An 18,844-nucleotide genomic window follows, 5' to 3' on the forward strand; every position below is an offset into this window, starting at 1 on the left:
AAGTCAGAATTCAGAGACCACCCATTTGGGCTGTGTGTCAAATCTTAAAAGTATCACAGCATACAATGAAACTAAAAGCAAATAAGCAATCACAAATTTGCAATTTTGGAATTGAGGATAAGGTATTGGTGTTACTTCCAGTGACAGGTGAACCTTTAAAAGCCAGGTTTAGTTGACCTTATTAAATTGAGAGGAAATTGAGTGGGGTGAACTTCTTCCAGACAGGAAGAAATCTCAGAGTGTGTCATGTGAAAATGCTCAAAAGGTATTTTGACAGGGAAGGAAAGCAAGAGAAGAAGGTGGTAATGATCACAGAACACAAAGAAGAACCAAATTCAGAGGATTCTGAATTGGACATTCCTCAAATCAAATTGGACAATGTGGAATTTGTCAAAAATTGTGATGAATTATTGACTAACCTTCCAAAAGAAAATCAAAATGACCTGAAAGAGCTATTACTATCACAGGGGAAGATATGTGGAAATTTAAACTGGGAAGTACTAACCTAATTGTGCATGGTGTAGATAGAGGAGATGCTGTTTCAATTAAGCAACATCCTTACAGGCGTAACCCACTAAAGTTGGCACAGATACAGAAGGAGATAGAATGCATGCTCCAAGATGGCATAATCAAAGTGAGTTACAGTGACTGGAGCTCACCTATAGTCATGATGCCAAAGCCAGATGGTACCCAATGGTTATGTGTGGACTATCGCAACATCAATGCCATTACAAAGACTGATGTCCATCCAATTCTGTAGTTGGAGGACTGTATCGATAAGGTGTGACAAGCAACTTACATTTCTAAGTTGGACTTGCTCAGAGGCTACTGGCAGAAAGAGAAGGGCTTATGACCGAAGAAGGGCTTATGCCCGAAACGTCGATTCTCCTGCTCCTTTGATGCTGCCTGACCTGCTGCGCTTTTCCAGCAACACATTTTTAAGCTTTGATCTCCAGCATCTGCAGTCCTCACTTTCTCCTATTAGCAGAGAGAGCAAAGAGTTACTGGGATTAAGTGGACTTTGCCAAAAGTTTGTGCCAAATTTTAGCCGTGTCGCTGTTCCACTCACTGTATTATTAAAAAGGGCAAGAAGTTTCAATGGACAATGGACTGTCAAAAAGGTATTTGACAGCCTAAAAATTATGTTAACCACTGGCCCAGTATTAGTCACACTGGTTTACATAAAGCCTTTCAAGGTGGCTAAAGTTGCCAGTGATGTAGGTGTTGGTGCAGTGCTCCTGCAGGAGGATGACAAGGGAATAGAAAGACCCATCAGATATTTTTTCCAGGAATTTGAATGTTCATCAACAGAAATATTCAACAGTGGAGAAAACGACTTTGAGCTTGGTGTTGGTATTACAACATTTCGGTGTTTATACTACCAGCAATGCATCTGAGACAATTGTATGCACTGATTGTTGACATGTGTGGAAAAATTTAAGGACAAAAATGCCAGACTGGTTAGATGGAGCTTGTTATTGCAGCCATTCAATTTGACAATTGTTCATGTGGCAGGTCGCGAAAATGTGATTGCCGATGTGTTATCAAGACTCGAATGAGATACAGAGGCATGGGGGCGCCATGAGCTGATTTTGCATGTGGTTGTGCATGTTTGCACGTGTTTAGTTAGTGTAGTGTTTATGTGTGTTTAAGAGTACAAACCTGTTTTTTTGAAGGGCTTTAAAAGTTAAGCCATCTTTGGATATTGATGGTTCATTTTCTTTTAAGGAGAGACGTGTCACAAAGCTGGTCCTTTTTTCTAAAAGCTGTTCCTTTTCTCCAGTATACTGTTTCGTTGGTTTTTGTCAGAGTGGTTGTAAACAGGCCGGGCTCCAGAACGGCTGGGTTTGGTACAGAGATGAAAGGCCTTTTGTTTATAAATAAACAGATGAATCTTTAGGCCAAACCTTTCATGTTTTTAGAAGTATAAGTCAAGAGGGCATGGCCAGCTCTATAGCTGATCGGCTCAGTCCAGAACTAATGGCAGTTTAGCTGTGGGCTGTGTGGAAACGGGCTGCTATATTGTCTCTCCTTCTGCCCTTCTAACTTCGACCAATAAGCCTTTGTTTTATTTTGACTGTGTTTAAGGGGTTTGTTTCTTGGAACTGTTGTGTATATATTCAGAACAGCATAATTAAGTCTAGTTGGATAGACTGAACTCTGTATGGGTTCTTTATTCTGCTCTTTGTGTTTCATTGAGTAGTTTTGTAAATACATTTTTGTCTGTTTTAAAATCTGCTAGTCAACCTAACTAACTTATTTTGGTTAATTTTCTCTGTATACTTACCAAAACAAATAGCAAAGTTATGGTCTGGGCTGAATGTTTGGAATGGTCTGGCCAAGTCCATAACAAACGTCATTGAATTAGCAATCATGAGGCCCACTTTGAAGCGATGGGACACCTGTAAATTCCCCTCCAGGCCACATAACATTATGACCTGGGACTGTATTGCCAACCCCTCAATTTAGCTGTGTGAAAATTTTGGGCAAGTCCCTTCCTAACAACATTGTCAGTATAACAGCAGCAGCTCAGGAAGGCAGCTCCCCATCACCTTCTCTTGGGCAGTTCAGGATAAGCTATAAATGCTAACCTGGCCTGTTATGTCCACATCGCATGAAAGAAAAGGTCTTGCGACCTGTCTTGGGTTAACATTTCAGGTGCCTCTGTCCATGTTTAGCGTCATAGAGTCGTAGATTAAACTATTAATTGTAGAATGTTATCCACCAGATTAGAATTCTTGGTACCTGAGTTACAAATATTTTAGAACATAAACTCCCACATGTAATGCAGGGAATTTCCAATGTTTGGCAGTGTTAGGAAGCTTTAATTTCGCTAGGCATCCCTATCCCATTGAGAAGAATTTTAAGATATGGATGGGGCGGGAGAGATAGCTCTTATGCAAAAGAAAATCTTTGCCATTTGGGAAACTATTGAGGCTTTGAGTAAAGAGCAAATGTATTTCAGCACATTGGATCTCTTCCAATGAAAATATCAACCTCTCCTCATTGAGCTGGATCAGGGAGAATCAGCCCATCCAGAAGAAAACTATGCCACTCAATTCTAGATTGGTGTTGAAAACATTCACAATATCGAAGGCTCTTGAATTTAGTTCAGCTGACAAGTTTTAAACTAAATATTTTGTTTCAATCAGACTAAAAATAATTTTGAAAATGGTACAGATAAGAATGCAGTTCCTTAAGCACTGTCTTTAGAGTATTTTTGTGCAGCCACACATGTAGAAATGAAGAGCTTATGAAAATAGGCTGACAGTTAATTGCTGGGAGTTCAATCTCACACAAGGAAAGTCGTGAAATTGAATTCAATAAATCTGGTAAAATGTGGATCTCCATTCAAGGAAACATGGCTATGAAACTTATGTTATAAAACCAAAAGCCCTTCAGAGAAGAGGACTTGTTAATGCTAACTTCTCTGTTTTATATATGACTTCAGTCCAAAATATGTGTCAAACTATTCATGCCCTGACGCTAACTAGAGATGGGTAATGATTGTTGGTTTATCAAGTGCCGCTACATCTAAAGTCAAATAAATGTACAAAGATTAAACTACTTTGTTCTAAGTTTATTTTTGAAATATCTTGAAGTTATTCCTTCCTTACTTTTGAGTAAACTGAATTGTATAATGGTGGGACAAGTACCCCCTTTAACTTTTATGTCTCACACTAACTTCATGCATAGATGAAGCTGGGGAAATGAAATTGAATTTCCAGTTATCAGTCAGTCTTTATTATGATTATTAAGAGTTATTGTTGTGTATTTTTCATCCATTCCATGCTTGCATTATTCAATAAATATTTCCTCAGATTTTTGAGGAAGGTTATTTTTGTTTAGTTTACCAATTTGAAATAAATAGGGGAATTATGGCGATAAAATTACTCTGATTAGAAAGTCTAGTTCGTGTTGCTGTACTGAAGGAGAATACATCCTCTGTATTGCATGTTTCAATACCATGATTACCAAAGAAGGTTTGTTTAATAGTTCAGCTGAAGGTAATCTAGCTCTATAGAATTGGATTTGCACACAGTTTTTTTAAAAATGTAACTTTGCATGCTTATTGATAATATTTATAGGCAGAGAGAGCAAAGTGTATCACTGTGAACGTTGAGTAAAAAACAAATCTCTTCTGGTAAGCTTTGTTTACTGTTTCACTCTTGAGAGCATCGTTGTCACCGTGTGTTTTGGGAATGTATTTCTTTCAGGCTGCCTTGAGTTAAAGGAGGAGACAATTGAGAATCTCTTAGCAGCTGCCTGCCTGCTCCAGCTCTCCCAAGTGGTGGAAGTATGCTGCCATTTCCTAATGAAACTGCTCCATCCATCAAACTGCCTGGGTATCCGTGCATTTGCTGATGCTCAGGGCTGCACTGAATTAATGAAGGTGGCTCACAGCTATACTATGGTAAGGTGACAGGAGATGTTTTATTTCAAATCACCTTCTTGCTTCACTTCTTCCTTGTCCCTGCATGTATATTTTGCTACGTGAACAGACTTTCTCAGGAATGTATAATGGTGGGCTGATGTGCCCATTCGTATCAGAAGTATAAATCATGAAGATTGCTTCCCTGGTCTAAATTTTACCATGATAAATTTTACACAGTCAACTGATGGAAAATCTAGTGGTGAGTCTATTGATTTTTTAACATTATGCAGGGCTTTGAGGAGCACGCAAGGTGGTGTAACTAATTTAATTGCTCAAAGGGCCAGCACAGGCTTAACGGAATGAATAGCCCCTTTCTACTAATCTACTGCATTCTTTTCTGCTGAAGCAAAGCTCCATATCAGGAATGAAAATTTGTAAATATACCCCCACTTTACATGTGTTAGAGCTGTTAAAATAAATTTGCCATTTCGGCCTTCTATAAATTGTGGCGATTGATTGATTTCAATGTTGATGTGGATGACTGTCTTCTTGACATTATTTTGAATAGTTTTGACAGCAGATCCATGATGGTCAATCAAGGATTTGCTTTTTTAATTTGGTCTGGCTTAAAATTTCAAATGGGTGTCATTTCCCTCAGTGAGCATTCCCAATAGCTCCACAAGCTTATGAGCTGAGTTCTGAAAGAACACAGGCAACAAAAGCTTCAGATTTGATACTCAGTCTGTGCAGAGCTAATTCATCGTAGCCATACAACGATAAAAATACGAATCAGACTGCGCTATTCGACCCTCAAGCCTGCTTCACCTTTCAATAAGATCATAACTGATCTGCTATTCAGATTGGATCAGAGCTGATCCAACATTCATCACGTCCCCTTTCTTCCCCTTTCCCCATCACCTTTGATCCCCCTCCTGATCAAGAATCTATCTATCTCAGCATTAAGTATATACAAGGACTCTGTCTCCACAGCTATATTAGATTAGATTAGATTAGATTACTTACAGTGTGGAAACAGGCCCTTTGGCCCAACAAGTCCACACCGCCCCGCCGAAGCGCAACCCACCCTACCCCTACATCTACCCCTTACCTAACACTACGGGCAATTTAGCATGGCCAATTCACCTGACCTGCACATCTGCGACAAGGAGTTACAAAAACTCACAACCCTCTGAGAGAAGAAATTCCTCCACAACTCCATTTAATTTGGTGTCCTTTTATTCTGAGACTATACCCTCTGGACCTAGACTCTCCCATGAGGGGAAACATCCTCTCAGCATTTACTCTGTGAAGCCACTTAAGAATCCTATATGTTTTAATGAGATCACCTCTCATTCTTTTAAATGTCAGTAAGAAGAGTCCCAGCCTGTTCAACCTTTTCTTGTCGAACAACCCCTTCACACTAGGGATCATTCTAATGAACCTTCTCTGAATTACCTCCAATGAAATGATATATTTCTTTAAATACAGGGACCAAAAATGCTCACAGTACTCCAATGTGGTCTCACCAGAAGCTTGCATAGTTGCAGTAAGACCTCCCTAGTCTTATACTTGAAAAAAGGGACAACGTTTCATTAGGAGAAAGTGAGGATTACAGATGCTGGCGATCAGAGCTAAAAATGTGTTGCTGGAAAAGCGCAGCAGGTCAGGCAGCATCCAAGGAGCAGGAGAATCGACGCTTCGGGCATGAGCCCTTCTTCAGGAATGAAGAAAGTGTGCCAAGCAGGTTTCCTGATTATCTGTTGCACTTCTGTGCTAGCTTTCTGTATTTCGTGCACAAATGTGTGGCACTATCACGATACTCAATGGGACAGACTTTGAACTGATCTAGCAACTCAACACTGGGCATCGATGAGGCACTGTTGTTCATCAACAGTCACTGAATTATATTCCACAAGAATCCACAGCCTCATAGTCTGGCATATCCTTAATTCAACCATTATCATCAAGTCAGGGAATCAACCCTGGTTCAATGGAGAGTGCAGGAGGGCATGCCAGGAGCAGCACCAGGCATACCTAAAAATGAGCTCATGATTTGGAGGAGACAGTGTTGGACTGGGGTGGACAAAGTTAAAAATCACACAACACCAGGTTATGGTCCAACAGGTTTATTTGGAAGCATTAGCTTTCAAAGCTCTGCTTCTTCGTCCACCTGTTGAAGGAGCAGCGCTTCGAAAGCTAGTGCTTCCAAATAAACCTGTTGGACTATAACCTGGTGTTGTGTGATTTTTTTTAAAAATGAGCTGTCAACCTGGTGAAGCTACCAAACAGGACTACCTGCATTTCCAATTAGCATAAGCAACAAGTGATAGACAGTGCTAAGCAATCCCACAGCCAGTGGATCAGATCTAAGTTTGGCAGTCCTGAATGATGGCAGACAATAAACAACTCACTAGAGGAGGCATCTCCCCACCCTCAGTGATGGAAGAGCCCTCACATTATTGTGAAAGTTAAGGCTGAAGCATTCACAGTAAGCTTCAGCAAGAAGTGCTGGGTGAATGATCCTCCAGTCAATCCCTGCATCACAAATGCCAGTGTTGAGCGAATTCAACTTACTGCATGAGATATCAAGAAACAGTTGGAGACACTGGATAATGTCAAGTCTATAGGCCCTAACAACATTCCAGCAATGGTACTGAAGAATTGTCCTTCAAAAAGTGCTGCTAGCTAAACTCTTCCAGTATTGTTACAAAACTGGCATCTTACAACACTGGCATCTACCTGATAAAGTGGAAAATTGCCCAGGAATGCTGTGTATACAAAAAGCATGACAAATCCAACTTGGCCAGTTACCATTGCATCAGTCTACTTTCAGTCATTAATAAAATGATGGAAGGTGTCATCAACAGTGCTATTATGCAGCATCTGCTCAGCAACAAAACCGATGCCCAGTTTGGGTTTTGCCAGGACCATTCACTCTTGACCACATTACAACCATGATTCAAATGTAGACAAAAGACCTGAATTCAGAGGAGAAGTGTGAGTAGCAGCCATTGATATCAAGGCTGCATTCAATCAAGTGCGGCATCAAGGAGCCCTAAGAAAACTGAAATCAATGAGTAACCGGGGAAAATCTCTCCCCGGCACATGGGAAAATGGCTGTGGTTTTTGGACGCCTGCTGAGAAATGGAAACTTTTCTCAGGTTCACCAATGTTACCTTCCTGAGGCTGTGGAACAGAATTGCCAACAGAAGATCCATCCTATACCTGGGTGACCCACAACAGGATACATGTTCATCACACCACTCCAACCTGGGCCAACATTGCAGTGCAGATCAATGCCACTGAAGATGGAGGACCTCATCATCATTCTTACCAATGTGGTAGCTCTGACATGTGGCATCCACAGGGAGGAGAGGAGACAGACAGGCATGCTGGCATCTTCATCTCAGTATACTCCACAGGTGACCTGTCACTTGCCAATGACCCCAATGTTTCTAGCAACTCAGGTCAAGGATGGCAAGCTTGGGCCTGTGTAGGAGACTGTTAGCAGACTGGGCCCTGTGAGCTCAAACAAACCCCCAAAAATCTACAAAGTCACCGGGGCATACCAGTCAGCAGCTTTCCTCCAGCCCAGCTATGGAGGTTCGGCCTGCACCTACATTTAGTGGGATGGAAAGGGAAGAAAATCTTCTAATGGTCCATGGGTGGTGCTGGTGATCAATCATTGCAGGTTGCACCTGAACCAGAAGGGCACCAATATCCTGGGGGGTAGGTTTGCTAGCACTCTTCGGGGGGGTTTAAACTAATTTGGCAGGGGGATGGGATCCGGACTTGTAGTCCAGCAAGTAAGCTAGCTGTGTGTCAGGATGTCCAAGACTGTAGGGAGGCTGTGGAGAAGGTAGCACTGACAGGGACTACTTGCGGACACAGAGATGGGCTCAAGTGCGTATACTTCAATGCAAGGAGTATCAGAAATAAGGTGGGTGAACTTAAAGCGTGGATCGGTACCTGGGACTACGATGTTGTGGCCATCACGGAAACATGGATAGATGAGGGACAGGAATGGCTGTTGAAGGTTCCTGGTTACAGATGTTTCAGTAAGATTAGGGAGGGTGGTAAAAAAGGAGGGGGGGTGGCATTGCTAATTAGAAATGGTATAACGGCTGCAGAAAGGAAGTTTGAGGGGGATCTGCCTCTGGAGGTAGTATGGGCTGAAGTCAGAAATAGGAAAGGTGCAGTCACCTTGTTGGGTGTTTATTATAGGCCCCCCAATAGCAGCAGAGATGTGGAGAAACAGATTGGGAAACAGATTTTGGAAAGGTGCAGAAGCCACAGGGTCGTAGTCATGGGCGACTTCAACTTCCCAAATATCGATTGGAAGCTCTTTAGATCAAGTAGATTGGATGGGGCGGTGTTTGTGCAGTGTGTCCAGGAAGCTTTTCTAACGCAGTATGTAGATTGTCCAACCAGAGGGGAGGCCATATTGGATTTGGTACTCGGTAATGAACCGGGACAAGTGGTGGGCTTGTTAGTGGGTGAACATTTTGGTGATGGTGACCACAATTCTGTGACTTTCACCTTGGTTATGGAGAGAGATAGGTGCGCACAACAAGGAAGTTTTTACAATTGGGGGAAGGGAAATTACGATGCTGTAAGACAGGATTTGAGGAGCATACGTTGGGAGCATAGGCTGTCAGGGAAGGATGTGGTGGAAATGTGGAACTTTTTCAAGGAGCAGATACGACGTGTCCTTGATATGTATGTACCGATCAGGCAGGAAAGAAATGGTCGTGTGAGGGAGCCTTGGTTGACGAGGGAGGTTGAATGTCTAGTAAAGAGGAAGAAGGAGGCTTACATAAGGTTGAGGAAACAAGGTTCAGACAGAGCAGTGGAGGGATACAGGATAGCCAGAAGGGACCTGAAGAAAGGGATTAGGAGAGCTAAGAGAGGGCATGAAAAATCCTTGGCGGATAGGATCAAGGATAACCCCAAGGCATTCTATGCGTATGTGAGAAACCTGAGAATGACGAGAACGAGGGTAGGTCCGATCAAGGACAGTGGTGGGAGACTGTGTATTGAGTCGGAAGAGATAGGAGAGGTCTTGAACAAGTACTTCTCTTCAGTATTTACGAACGAGAGGGACTGTATTGTTGAAGAGGAGAGTGTGAAACGGACTGATAAGCTAGAAGAGATACCTGTGAGGAAGGAAGATGTGTTGGACATTTTGAACAACTTGAGGATAGACAAGTCCCCCGGGCCTGACGGGATATATCCTAGGATTATGTGGGAAGCAAGAGAGGAAATTGCAGTACCGTTGGCAATGATCTTCTCGTCTTCACTGGCAACGGGGGTGGTACCAGGGGACTGGAGAGTAGCGAATGTTGTGCCCCTGTTCAAAAAAGGGAATAGGGATAACCCCGGGAATTACAGGCCAGTTAGTCTTACTTCTGTGGTAGGAAAAGTAATGGAAAGGGTACTGAGGGATAGGATTTACGAGTATCTGGAAAGACACTGCTTGATTAGGGACAGCCAGCACGGATTTGTGAAGGGTAGGTCTTGCCTTACAAGTCTTATTGAATTCTTCGAGGAGGTGACCAAGCATGTGGATGAGGGTAGAGCAGTGGATGTAGTGTACATGGATTTTAGTAAGGCATTTGATAAGGTTCCCCATGGTAGGCTTATGCGGAAAGTCAGGAGGCATGGGATAGAGGGAAATTTGGCCAATTGGATAGAAAACTGGCTAACCGGTCGAAGTCAGAGAGTGGTGGTAGATGGTAAATATTCAGCATGGAGTCCAGTTACAAGTGGAGTTCCGCAGGGATCAGTTCTGGGTCCTCTGCTGTTTGTAATTTTTATTAATGACTTAGATGAGGGAGTCGAAGGGTGGGTCAGTAAATTTGCAGATGATACGAAGATAGGTGGAGTTGTGGACAGTGAGGAGGGCTGTTATCGGCTGCAGAGGGACTTAGATATGATGCAGAGCTGGGCTGAGGAGTGGCAGATGGAGTTCAACCCTGCCAAGTGTGAGGTTGTCCATTTTGGAAGGACAAATAAGAATGCGGAATACAGGGTTAATGGTAGGGTTCTTGGTCAGGTGGAGGAACAGAGGGATCTTGGGGTCTATGTACATAGATCTTTGAAGGTTGCCACTCAGGTGGATAGAGTTTGTAAGAAGGCCTATGGAGTATTATCGTTCATTAGCAGAGGGATTGAATTCAAGAGTCGTGAAGTGATGTTGCAGCTGTACAGGACTTTGGTTAGGCCACATTTGGAGTACTGTGTGCAGTTCTGGTCGCCTCACTTTAGGAAAGATGTGGAAGCTTTGGAGAGGGTGCAGAGAAGATTTACCAGGATGTTGCCTGGAATGGAGAGTAGGTCGTACGAGGATAGGTTGAGAGTTCTCGGCCTTTTCTCGTTGGAACGGCGAAGGATGAGGGGTGACTTGATAGAGGTTTATAAGATGATCAGAGGAAAAGATAGAGTAGACAGTCAGAAACTTTTTCCCCGGGTACAACAGAGTGTTACAAGGGGACATAAATTTAAGGTGAAGGGTGGAAGGTATAGGGGAGATGTCAGGGGTGGGTTCTTTACCCAGAGAGTGGTGGGGGCATGGAATGCGCTGCCCGTGGGAGTGGTAGAGTCAGATTCATTGGCGACCTTTAAGCGGCATTTGGATAGGTACATGGATGGGTGCTTAATCTAGGATAGAAGTTCGGCACAACATCGTGGGCCGAAGGGCCTGTTCTGTGCTGTATTGTTCTATGTTCTATGTTCTATGTTCTATGTAATATAGTCACAGAGTTGTGCAGCATGAAAACAGACCCATTGGTCCAACTGGTCCATGCCACCCAGATATCCTAAATTCATCTAGTTCCATTTGCCAGCATTTGGCCCAGATCCCTTTTAACTCTTCTTATTCATATACCCATCCAGATGCCTATTAAAAGTTGTAATTGTACCAGCCTCCACCACATCCACTGACAGCTGATTCCATACATGCACCACCCTCTGCATGAAAAAGCTGCCCCTTGGGTCCCTTTTAAATATTTTCCCTCTCAGCTTAAACCTGTGCCCTCTAATTTTGGACTCCCCTACACTGGGACAAAGATCATGGCTATTTATCCTATCCATGCTCCTCCTGATTTTATAAACCTTTCTCAGGTCACCACTCAGCCTCCACCACTCCAGGGAATATGCACTTTTGTAAGTATATCTTCTGTTGCAGTGTTCTGATGTCTTATTGTCACAATAGGACTGGAGAATGTTATCCAAAGTGGAAAATATTTGGCACCTTTAAGCAACAAATGGATTTCTTGCATTTGACTGACCACAATTTTGATCCACTTTCAAATTCAGAAAGGGGTGACTGGCTGTAGCCTCATCTATTAGGATATCCACGGCTATTAAAGTGGGATTGCAGTCAATATACTCCCTAAGAATCTCAGGGAGACTGAGGGTAATGATAAGTTGTTGGACAGGAGTAAACTGGGCAACTCACATCCCAATTTACCAGCTGCGTAGAGGCGAATTGAAGAAACAGATCCACGCTTCACACCCCATGGCAGTGGATGTATTGTCTGTGAGGATGCTCAAGCAATGCCATGGTACTAGTGGAAGCTCATTATATTCTGCAGAAGGGCAAGAATATTGAAAGTTGAACATAAATATGGAGCAGCGACAGGTATGGGACAACTCGATCATGTTCACCAAGGAGTGGACTCTCAAATGAAACAGATGTGTCTTTGATGACAGGCAAACAGCCAGGAGGGTAACAGAGTGGAAGAGCTCTGCTTCAGAGGTTATGTTGATCCAGGGCAAGGTTTGGCCATGCATTTTAACTTTCACAGAGGTAAGGATATCAAAACCATACCTGAAAGAAAAATTCAACATTTTATTGTACAGGTATGACTGAAATGTCGATTCTCCTGATCCTCGGATGCAGCCTGACCTGCTGTGCTTTTCCAGCACGACACTCTCGACTCTGATCCCCAGCATCTGCAGGGCTCATTTTCTCCACATAGAAGAGGAAGTCAACATCTGAGGAACATGGTATTCAGCGAGCTGAGGAGTTGGCTGATACCCAACTGTACAAATGAAATAATAACAGGAAAAGAAAACATCTTAATCCAGCTCAGTCATCCTGGAAGTAAGTAGTTATAAAGTCTCTCTAGCCACTCAGGCTTTCCCTCTTCAGGTAACAGATCCCCCTTTGTGTGACTGAGGTTGTGGATTAGCCAGCACACCAATATGGTGTGGGATACCATGTCTGGGGAATACTGCTAGGTGCCACCTTAGTAAAAGGGTATTTCATTCAACAACTGATTCTATGATTTTCAACATTGTACCCTTTCAGAGGATAGCATCGCACCTAGAAAGTTGCTGAGCAGTGGGTCCTCATAATGATTCTACCTTGCTGTGTTTGTTGAGAAGACAGCTCCTTGCCACTGATGTTACAGGCAATTTGGAAACATGTATGATTGCAATTTTACTTTCAAGTCTGACAATACCCTTTCCTATGCACATCCTGACTTCATGTAATGTGACCCACTAAATTGCCCGTGTGTCTTTGATGCAAAGCAATTGCCAGGATGCCTTCCAGTCAATACCCCTCCCCACCCCACCTCCGCCCCCACCAAACCTACCAAAGGAAGCCCGTTTCCTTGTGTGTGAGGGTATGACAGCTGCAATATGATGCTTGCAGTCCTACAGCCTGTGTGCATTGCCCAATGGAGAAAATGAAATATTGAGAGAATATGCCTTGCTCCATTGACTGTTGTTGCCCCCGGAGATTACAAGATGTCAATCAGGGCATAAAGTACTCTCAATCAATCCTTCAGCAGCACAGCTCAGAATAAGATGGTGTACAGAAAAATAAATTATTATTCAAATTTTTTGAACATTTTATGTTACACCACCATGGTGATATTTTGTTTAAATGTTATTAAAGGAAGGTGAATAACTTTATTTAATCACCAGATTCATGATCCCTGGAAAAACCTTTAGGTGGCTCCACATTCCAGCTCTGAACTCTGACTCCTGCAGTTAACACAAACTCAGTAAGCTCACCTCACACTGGATGAGTAATTGTTGGCATTATTGAGGTGCTCTTGTTCTTTTAACTGATTGTTTCCAATGATTTATGGTCTGTGTGAACAATGAAGTGATTGCTGAATAGATATGTGTGAAACCATTGTGTTCTGAAAACAAGAAGAAGAGTTTGTTTCCATGGTGGAGGAGCATGCCTTAACAGTCATAATGCCCGTAGAACCAAGTGCTCTTGACTTGTCATGTTGTCATAGATGTACTCTGAGGCCTTTCTGGGACCACCTATTTCCAACATGGTAAGCTTGGAGAGATCATTATATTAAAGTGCAGACTTGCTGATGATAGAATATTGGAGAGACTGAAAAATATGTTGGGGTGATCTTCTTGCCTTATATATGAAAAGTCTTTGTGAGGACCTGAAAGAGGAGAGATTTTGATCGCAAAATTCAATGTGTATGACTACAAAAGTTGAAGAAACTGAGACCCTCTGTAAGTCACCTCTGTCTTCTGGTGTTTGTGTCTTCTTTATATCTTTTATGTCAGATGACAATAGATATTACCTTTTAATATATTTGATGAGGCGATTGAAGATATTCATTTTATTAATGGTGATTTGACATTATTTACAATTGAAAACAAGACTGTGTTTCCTTGTCACTGTCATGAGTTGGTAAAGATTTGTGTCATGATCGACTTTAGTTCTTCTGATACAGAACAGCCCAGTAGATTCTTGATATGATTTATACATTGTTATAATATACTCTCCTGATTGATAATACAAATAGCGTTCTGATAAAATAGTATCTTCCAAACGTGCTCTAAAAGTTGTCAGTTTTTGCGACTGGGAAAAAGGTATGGGTCAATACCCATACATTGCATTGACCTTAAAAAATACTTGGTACCTGAGAAACTGGGATTAAACTCTTCCAGGTTGGAACCTTGAGTGGACATCTCCTTAGAAGAATAATTATTCATTTTTCTTCAAATACAAACAAGGGAATTGCACCAGCTATATGATGCTGAACTTTGCATTAGTCTTTACACTGGAAGATACCAGGACTTCAAGAGAGTCAGGGGGCAGAGGCAAGTGTAGTTTCCATCACTAAGGAGAAAGTATTGGGGAAGCTGAAATGTCTGAAGGTGGATAAATCACTCTGACTGGATAGACTCCCGGGGTTCTAAAGGAGATAGCTAAGGAAATTGTAGAGGCATTAGTAATGATCTTTCAGGAATTACTGAGTCAGGGAGGATCCCAGAGGACTGGAAAATGGCTAATATAACACCCCTGTTTAAGAAGAGCAGGATGCAGAAAATGGGAAATTATAAATCAGTTATCCTGACTTTGGTCATTTAAAGTCCATTATTAAGGATGAGATTTCCCAATACTTGGAAATGGATGGTAAAGTAGATTGAATCAGCACAGCTTCATCAAGGGGAGGTCATACCTTTCAAATCTGTCAGAATTGAGTAAGTTTGTCAAAGGAGACCCAATGGATGTGATCTATTCAGATTTACAGAAAGCATTTGACAAGGAGACTGTTCAGTAAGATGGTGTTAGGGACAATGTACTGGCATGGATAGAGGATTGGCTGACTGGCAGAAGGCAGAGATTGGAAATAAAGGGATTGTGTTCAGGGTGGCAGTTGGTGACTAGTGGAGTTCTGTAGGGCTCAGTGTTGGGAGCACGACTAATCATGTATACATTTACAATCTCGGCAAAGGAGCTGAGGGCATTGTTGCTAAATTTTCAAATGGCACAAAGATAAGTGGAGAGGCACGTAGTTGAGGTGAGGAGGCTGCGTAGGGGCTTGGACAGGCTAGGAGAGGGGGTGAAGAAGTGGCACATGGAATGCAACATGGGAAAGTGTGAGGCAAAGCACTTTGCTACAAAGAGTAGAGGTGTAGACCTTTTGCTAAATGGGGAAGCACTTAAGAACCTGAAGCACAAAGGCATTTTCGAGTTCTAGTTCAGGAATCTCTTAAGGTTAACGTGGAGGTTCACTTGGCAGTTGGGAAGGCAAGTACAAGGTCAGCATTCATTTTGAGAGTGCAAGAATACAACAGCAGAATGCACTGTTGAGGTGTAAGATTGGACCACATTTGGAATATGGTGTGAGCAGTTTTGAACTCCATGTTGAAGGAAGGATGGTGCTGACATTGGAGGGAGACCAGAGAAGGTTTACAAGACTGATCACAAGAATGCAGAGCTTGTCATATGAAGAGCGGTTGAGGACTCTGGATCTGTACTCAATGGAGTTTGAAATGATGAGGGTGCTTATAACATACTGAGAGACCTGGATAGAGTGAATGTAGATAATATGTTTCCACTAATAGCAGAGACGAGAACCTGAGGGAACAGCCTTAGGGTGAAGAACCTGAGGGAACAGCCTTAGGGTGAATGAAGGATGACCCTTTAGTACAGTAAGGAGGACGAATTTCTTCAGCCAGAGAATGGTGAATCTATGGAACTCATTGCCACAGAAGGCTGTGGAAGCCAAGTCATTGAGTGTCTTTAAGACAGAAGTAAATAGTTTCTTGATTAGTAAGGTGATCAAAGTTTCAGGAAGATGGCAGGAGAATGGGGTTCAGAAGCAAATCAACCATGATTTATTGGCAGAGCAGATTCGATGGGCCAAATGATGTAATTCTGCTCTGATATTTCATGGTCTTTTGCAGTTTTGTCTTGAAGTGAATGCTGCACATACAAGGAGAATCCATATTGGGTTTGACATCATCTTTCAGATGCATCACCTTTAAAGATTTCAATGGCACAAACCTAACTGTCTAAAGGTTATTCAGGTCATGAATAGACACAATGGTGCAGTCTGGAATCATTGGTTTTGTACTTGAAGGATTTGTTATGTTGTGGATCATAATAACAGTAGATCCAAACATTTTTGTACACCAATAATAGCTGCCCCAGATGTTTCAAAAGTGTAATGAACTTTAGGTGTCCACCCTGAGGAACCATACTAATATTTGAGACAGACGATTCCATCTGATGCCGGACCAGTTGTAAGCAGTTAGCTAATGTGTGGACTGGATCACACTGCATCTGTTTTTGAAAAAATCACATGTAAGATTCATGAAGAGAATTAACCTGCACTTGTACCAGTCATAGTTCTGGTATGTAGTGAATTGCTTTGGGATTGTAACACTTGACTGGAGGCAAAAGGTTCAGATTTTCTAATTGTGTGCATGTGGTGTGTCAAGTTAACCGCTTCTAGGTCTAACTGGTATTGCAAGCTGCAAATTCTCCTTGGACTTTATTGATATGGTTGTATGTGATGGATTGAAATTTGGAAGCTGATTTATCCCTCTTTCTATGTTCACTCTTCATGCACTGTTGTGGAGCATTATATTGCACTTCAGGTATTCTAGGCAATTTGAATTTTTACAATTTTAGACCAATGTCCTTTTGTAGAACATAGCTTGCATCCGCGATGAAATGCTGGACACTGGCTTGGTGAATGGGACAAGCCATGCTTCATAAAGGATTTGGATATTTTACTGACCCTGTTGACAGCTGCAATAGATGCTGCATGCTCATGCAGCTAAAAATGTTAGTAGCTTTTATTAATGGCTTTGAGCTTGTATCCATTATCTAGCGGTGGTGTATCTTTTGGTTTTTGTCTTGAATTGTTTTTTTCTCTGCAGGAATTTGTGGATAAGAAGGCAGTGCCCAGTTCGATAAGCCTTTCAGCTTAGTGAAATTCAGCAGAATTACATTCCATACCTTTGCGTCAATGTCTGCCTAGGAACTGGTCAATTATTTCTCCTGGCTGTTGTTGGGCATGACATGAAGTCAAGCTTGTACTGTATATCCTGAAATTGTTGCAGACTTTAAGCTGGTCTTTCTAATAATTGGGAAATATCATCAGGGTATCTCTGGTCACCTGTTGAAAAATGACCTGGGGTTTTTGGGTGGAGAGGGATCCAAGGGAACAGGGAAGAGTGCCAGAAAAGGGTGTTGGGAGCTGGTGCAGGAGGAAGGGGCTGAATACATCCTGGGGCTGGTGCCCCGATGCAAGCAGGCACCCCATGAATGAGGTGACCCCTTTCCTTGTCGCATTTTCTCATGTAGACCATAAAAGCTGGCCTATGCAATCCCATCCATATTCAGGTAGCATGTTATTCAGGTTGATGGACTCATTAACAAGCCTAATTGACTTTTAATTACTTATTTAAGCATGGGTGGATGGGCTTTTGATTTTTGCATCATCACTTTGTATAGAATTGGATTGATCTTGGGCTGGGTAGGTCGGTAGTGCATTGGCTACATGAACAGGCTTGACAGGGGCAAGTAACGTCTCGTGTCAAGTTAGTCATTAATCACTATGGTCAGTATCCAATACATACTAAAATTGTACCTAACAAATGGACATAACTAAACACTTTCATCAGGCTATGCTGAATGTATTTTCATGCTTTGGAAACGGTACTTCTGAATAGCAGTTATACATTCAAACATTCTTACATGCAAACATAATGATGGGTGGTAGTTTTTGAAAGAAAAGGGCCTTCAATTCTTTTCTCAAAACATCTCAAATTACATGACAGATGAAGAAGTTTTCTTTTTAAATATGCAGTCTCTTGTTGTCAGAGATCTGACAGCTAATTTGCACTCAACAAGGTTTCGCAAACAGCAATCTGGCAGTGACCAGACAATCTTTTTTGGGGTCTCTTGATGAGGGAGAAATATTAATCAGAACTCTGGTATGAAGTTCCCTACTCTCCCTTAGAGTTACTTCACAGGGTCTTTGACATATACTTGACAGAGCGGATGGGGTGTCAGTTTAGCATTTCAACCAAACAGTGGCACCTCTGACAGTGGTACTTTGATTTAGACATCTACTGGAATGCCAGCCTGGATTTTGTGCTCAGCTCTCTGGAGTGGTGCTTCAGAATTCTGCAAAATGTAAACCATATTTCTGTAAGTTGGTACTGACCCTCCAGTGAAAGCAGATGCAGATAGTGAAATGTATTACTACATTCAATGTGCCAATTTAGCCTTTGGGAACTGAAGAAAAGACTGTTTGAGGAGCAGGAACTCAAATCTGAGACAAAGGTCATAATATGCCAGACAGTGGTGCTCTCTGTTCTCAAATATGCTTCAGAGATTTGAATACTCTACAGCAGTCATCATAAACCACTGGAGAAATACAGTCAATGTTGCCTTTATAAGATCTTCCAAATTCTGTGGGAAGAAAGGTGATCCAACTGAAGTGTCCCCTCACATATTGATCACTCCAAACTCAACTCCACCAGATAGGACATGTTGATCGATCATTGCAAACCAGAGTAACATAACATCTATTCTATTCTAAACTATGTCCTGACAGGACACTCCCAGAATAACAGTTTCTGGGATGTCCTCAAAGCATCACTAAAATGATCAAACATCCTGACCAACTCATAGGAAACCTGTTTTTTGACTACCTAAAAAAGAGATGGTTCATTTGG

The 18,844-nt window shown here is 42.1% G+C and overlaps 1 protein-coding gene across 1 annotated transcript in view; it reads left to right on the plus strand.

Annotated features, from left to right (window-relative positions):
- The window catches only part of LOC140481572 (kelch-like protein 1), a 413,097-nt gene that overhangs the window by 196,027 nt on the left and 198,226 nt on the right, over positions 1-18,844 (plus strand). Inside the window, exon 4 of the mRNA XM_072577991.1 lies at positions 4,218-4,414. Coding sequence (XP_072434092.1) covers positions 4,218-4,414 — 197 coding nt within the window. The remainder of the gene's footprint in view (positions 1-4,217; positions 4,415-18,844) is intronic.

Source organism: Chiloscyllium punctatum, chromosome 9 (assembly GCF_047496795.1).
Source record: "Chiloscyllium punctatum isolate Juve2018m chromosome 9, sChiPun1.3, whole genome shotgun sequence".
Classification (NCBI taxonomy): domain Eukaryota; kingdom Metazoa; phylum Chordata; class Chondrichthyes; order Orectolobiformes; family Hemiscylliidae; genus Chiloscyllium; species Chiloscyllium punctatum.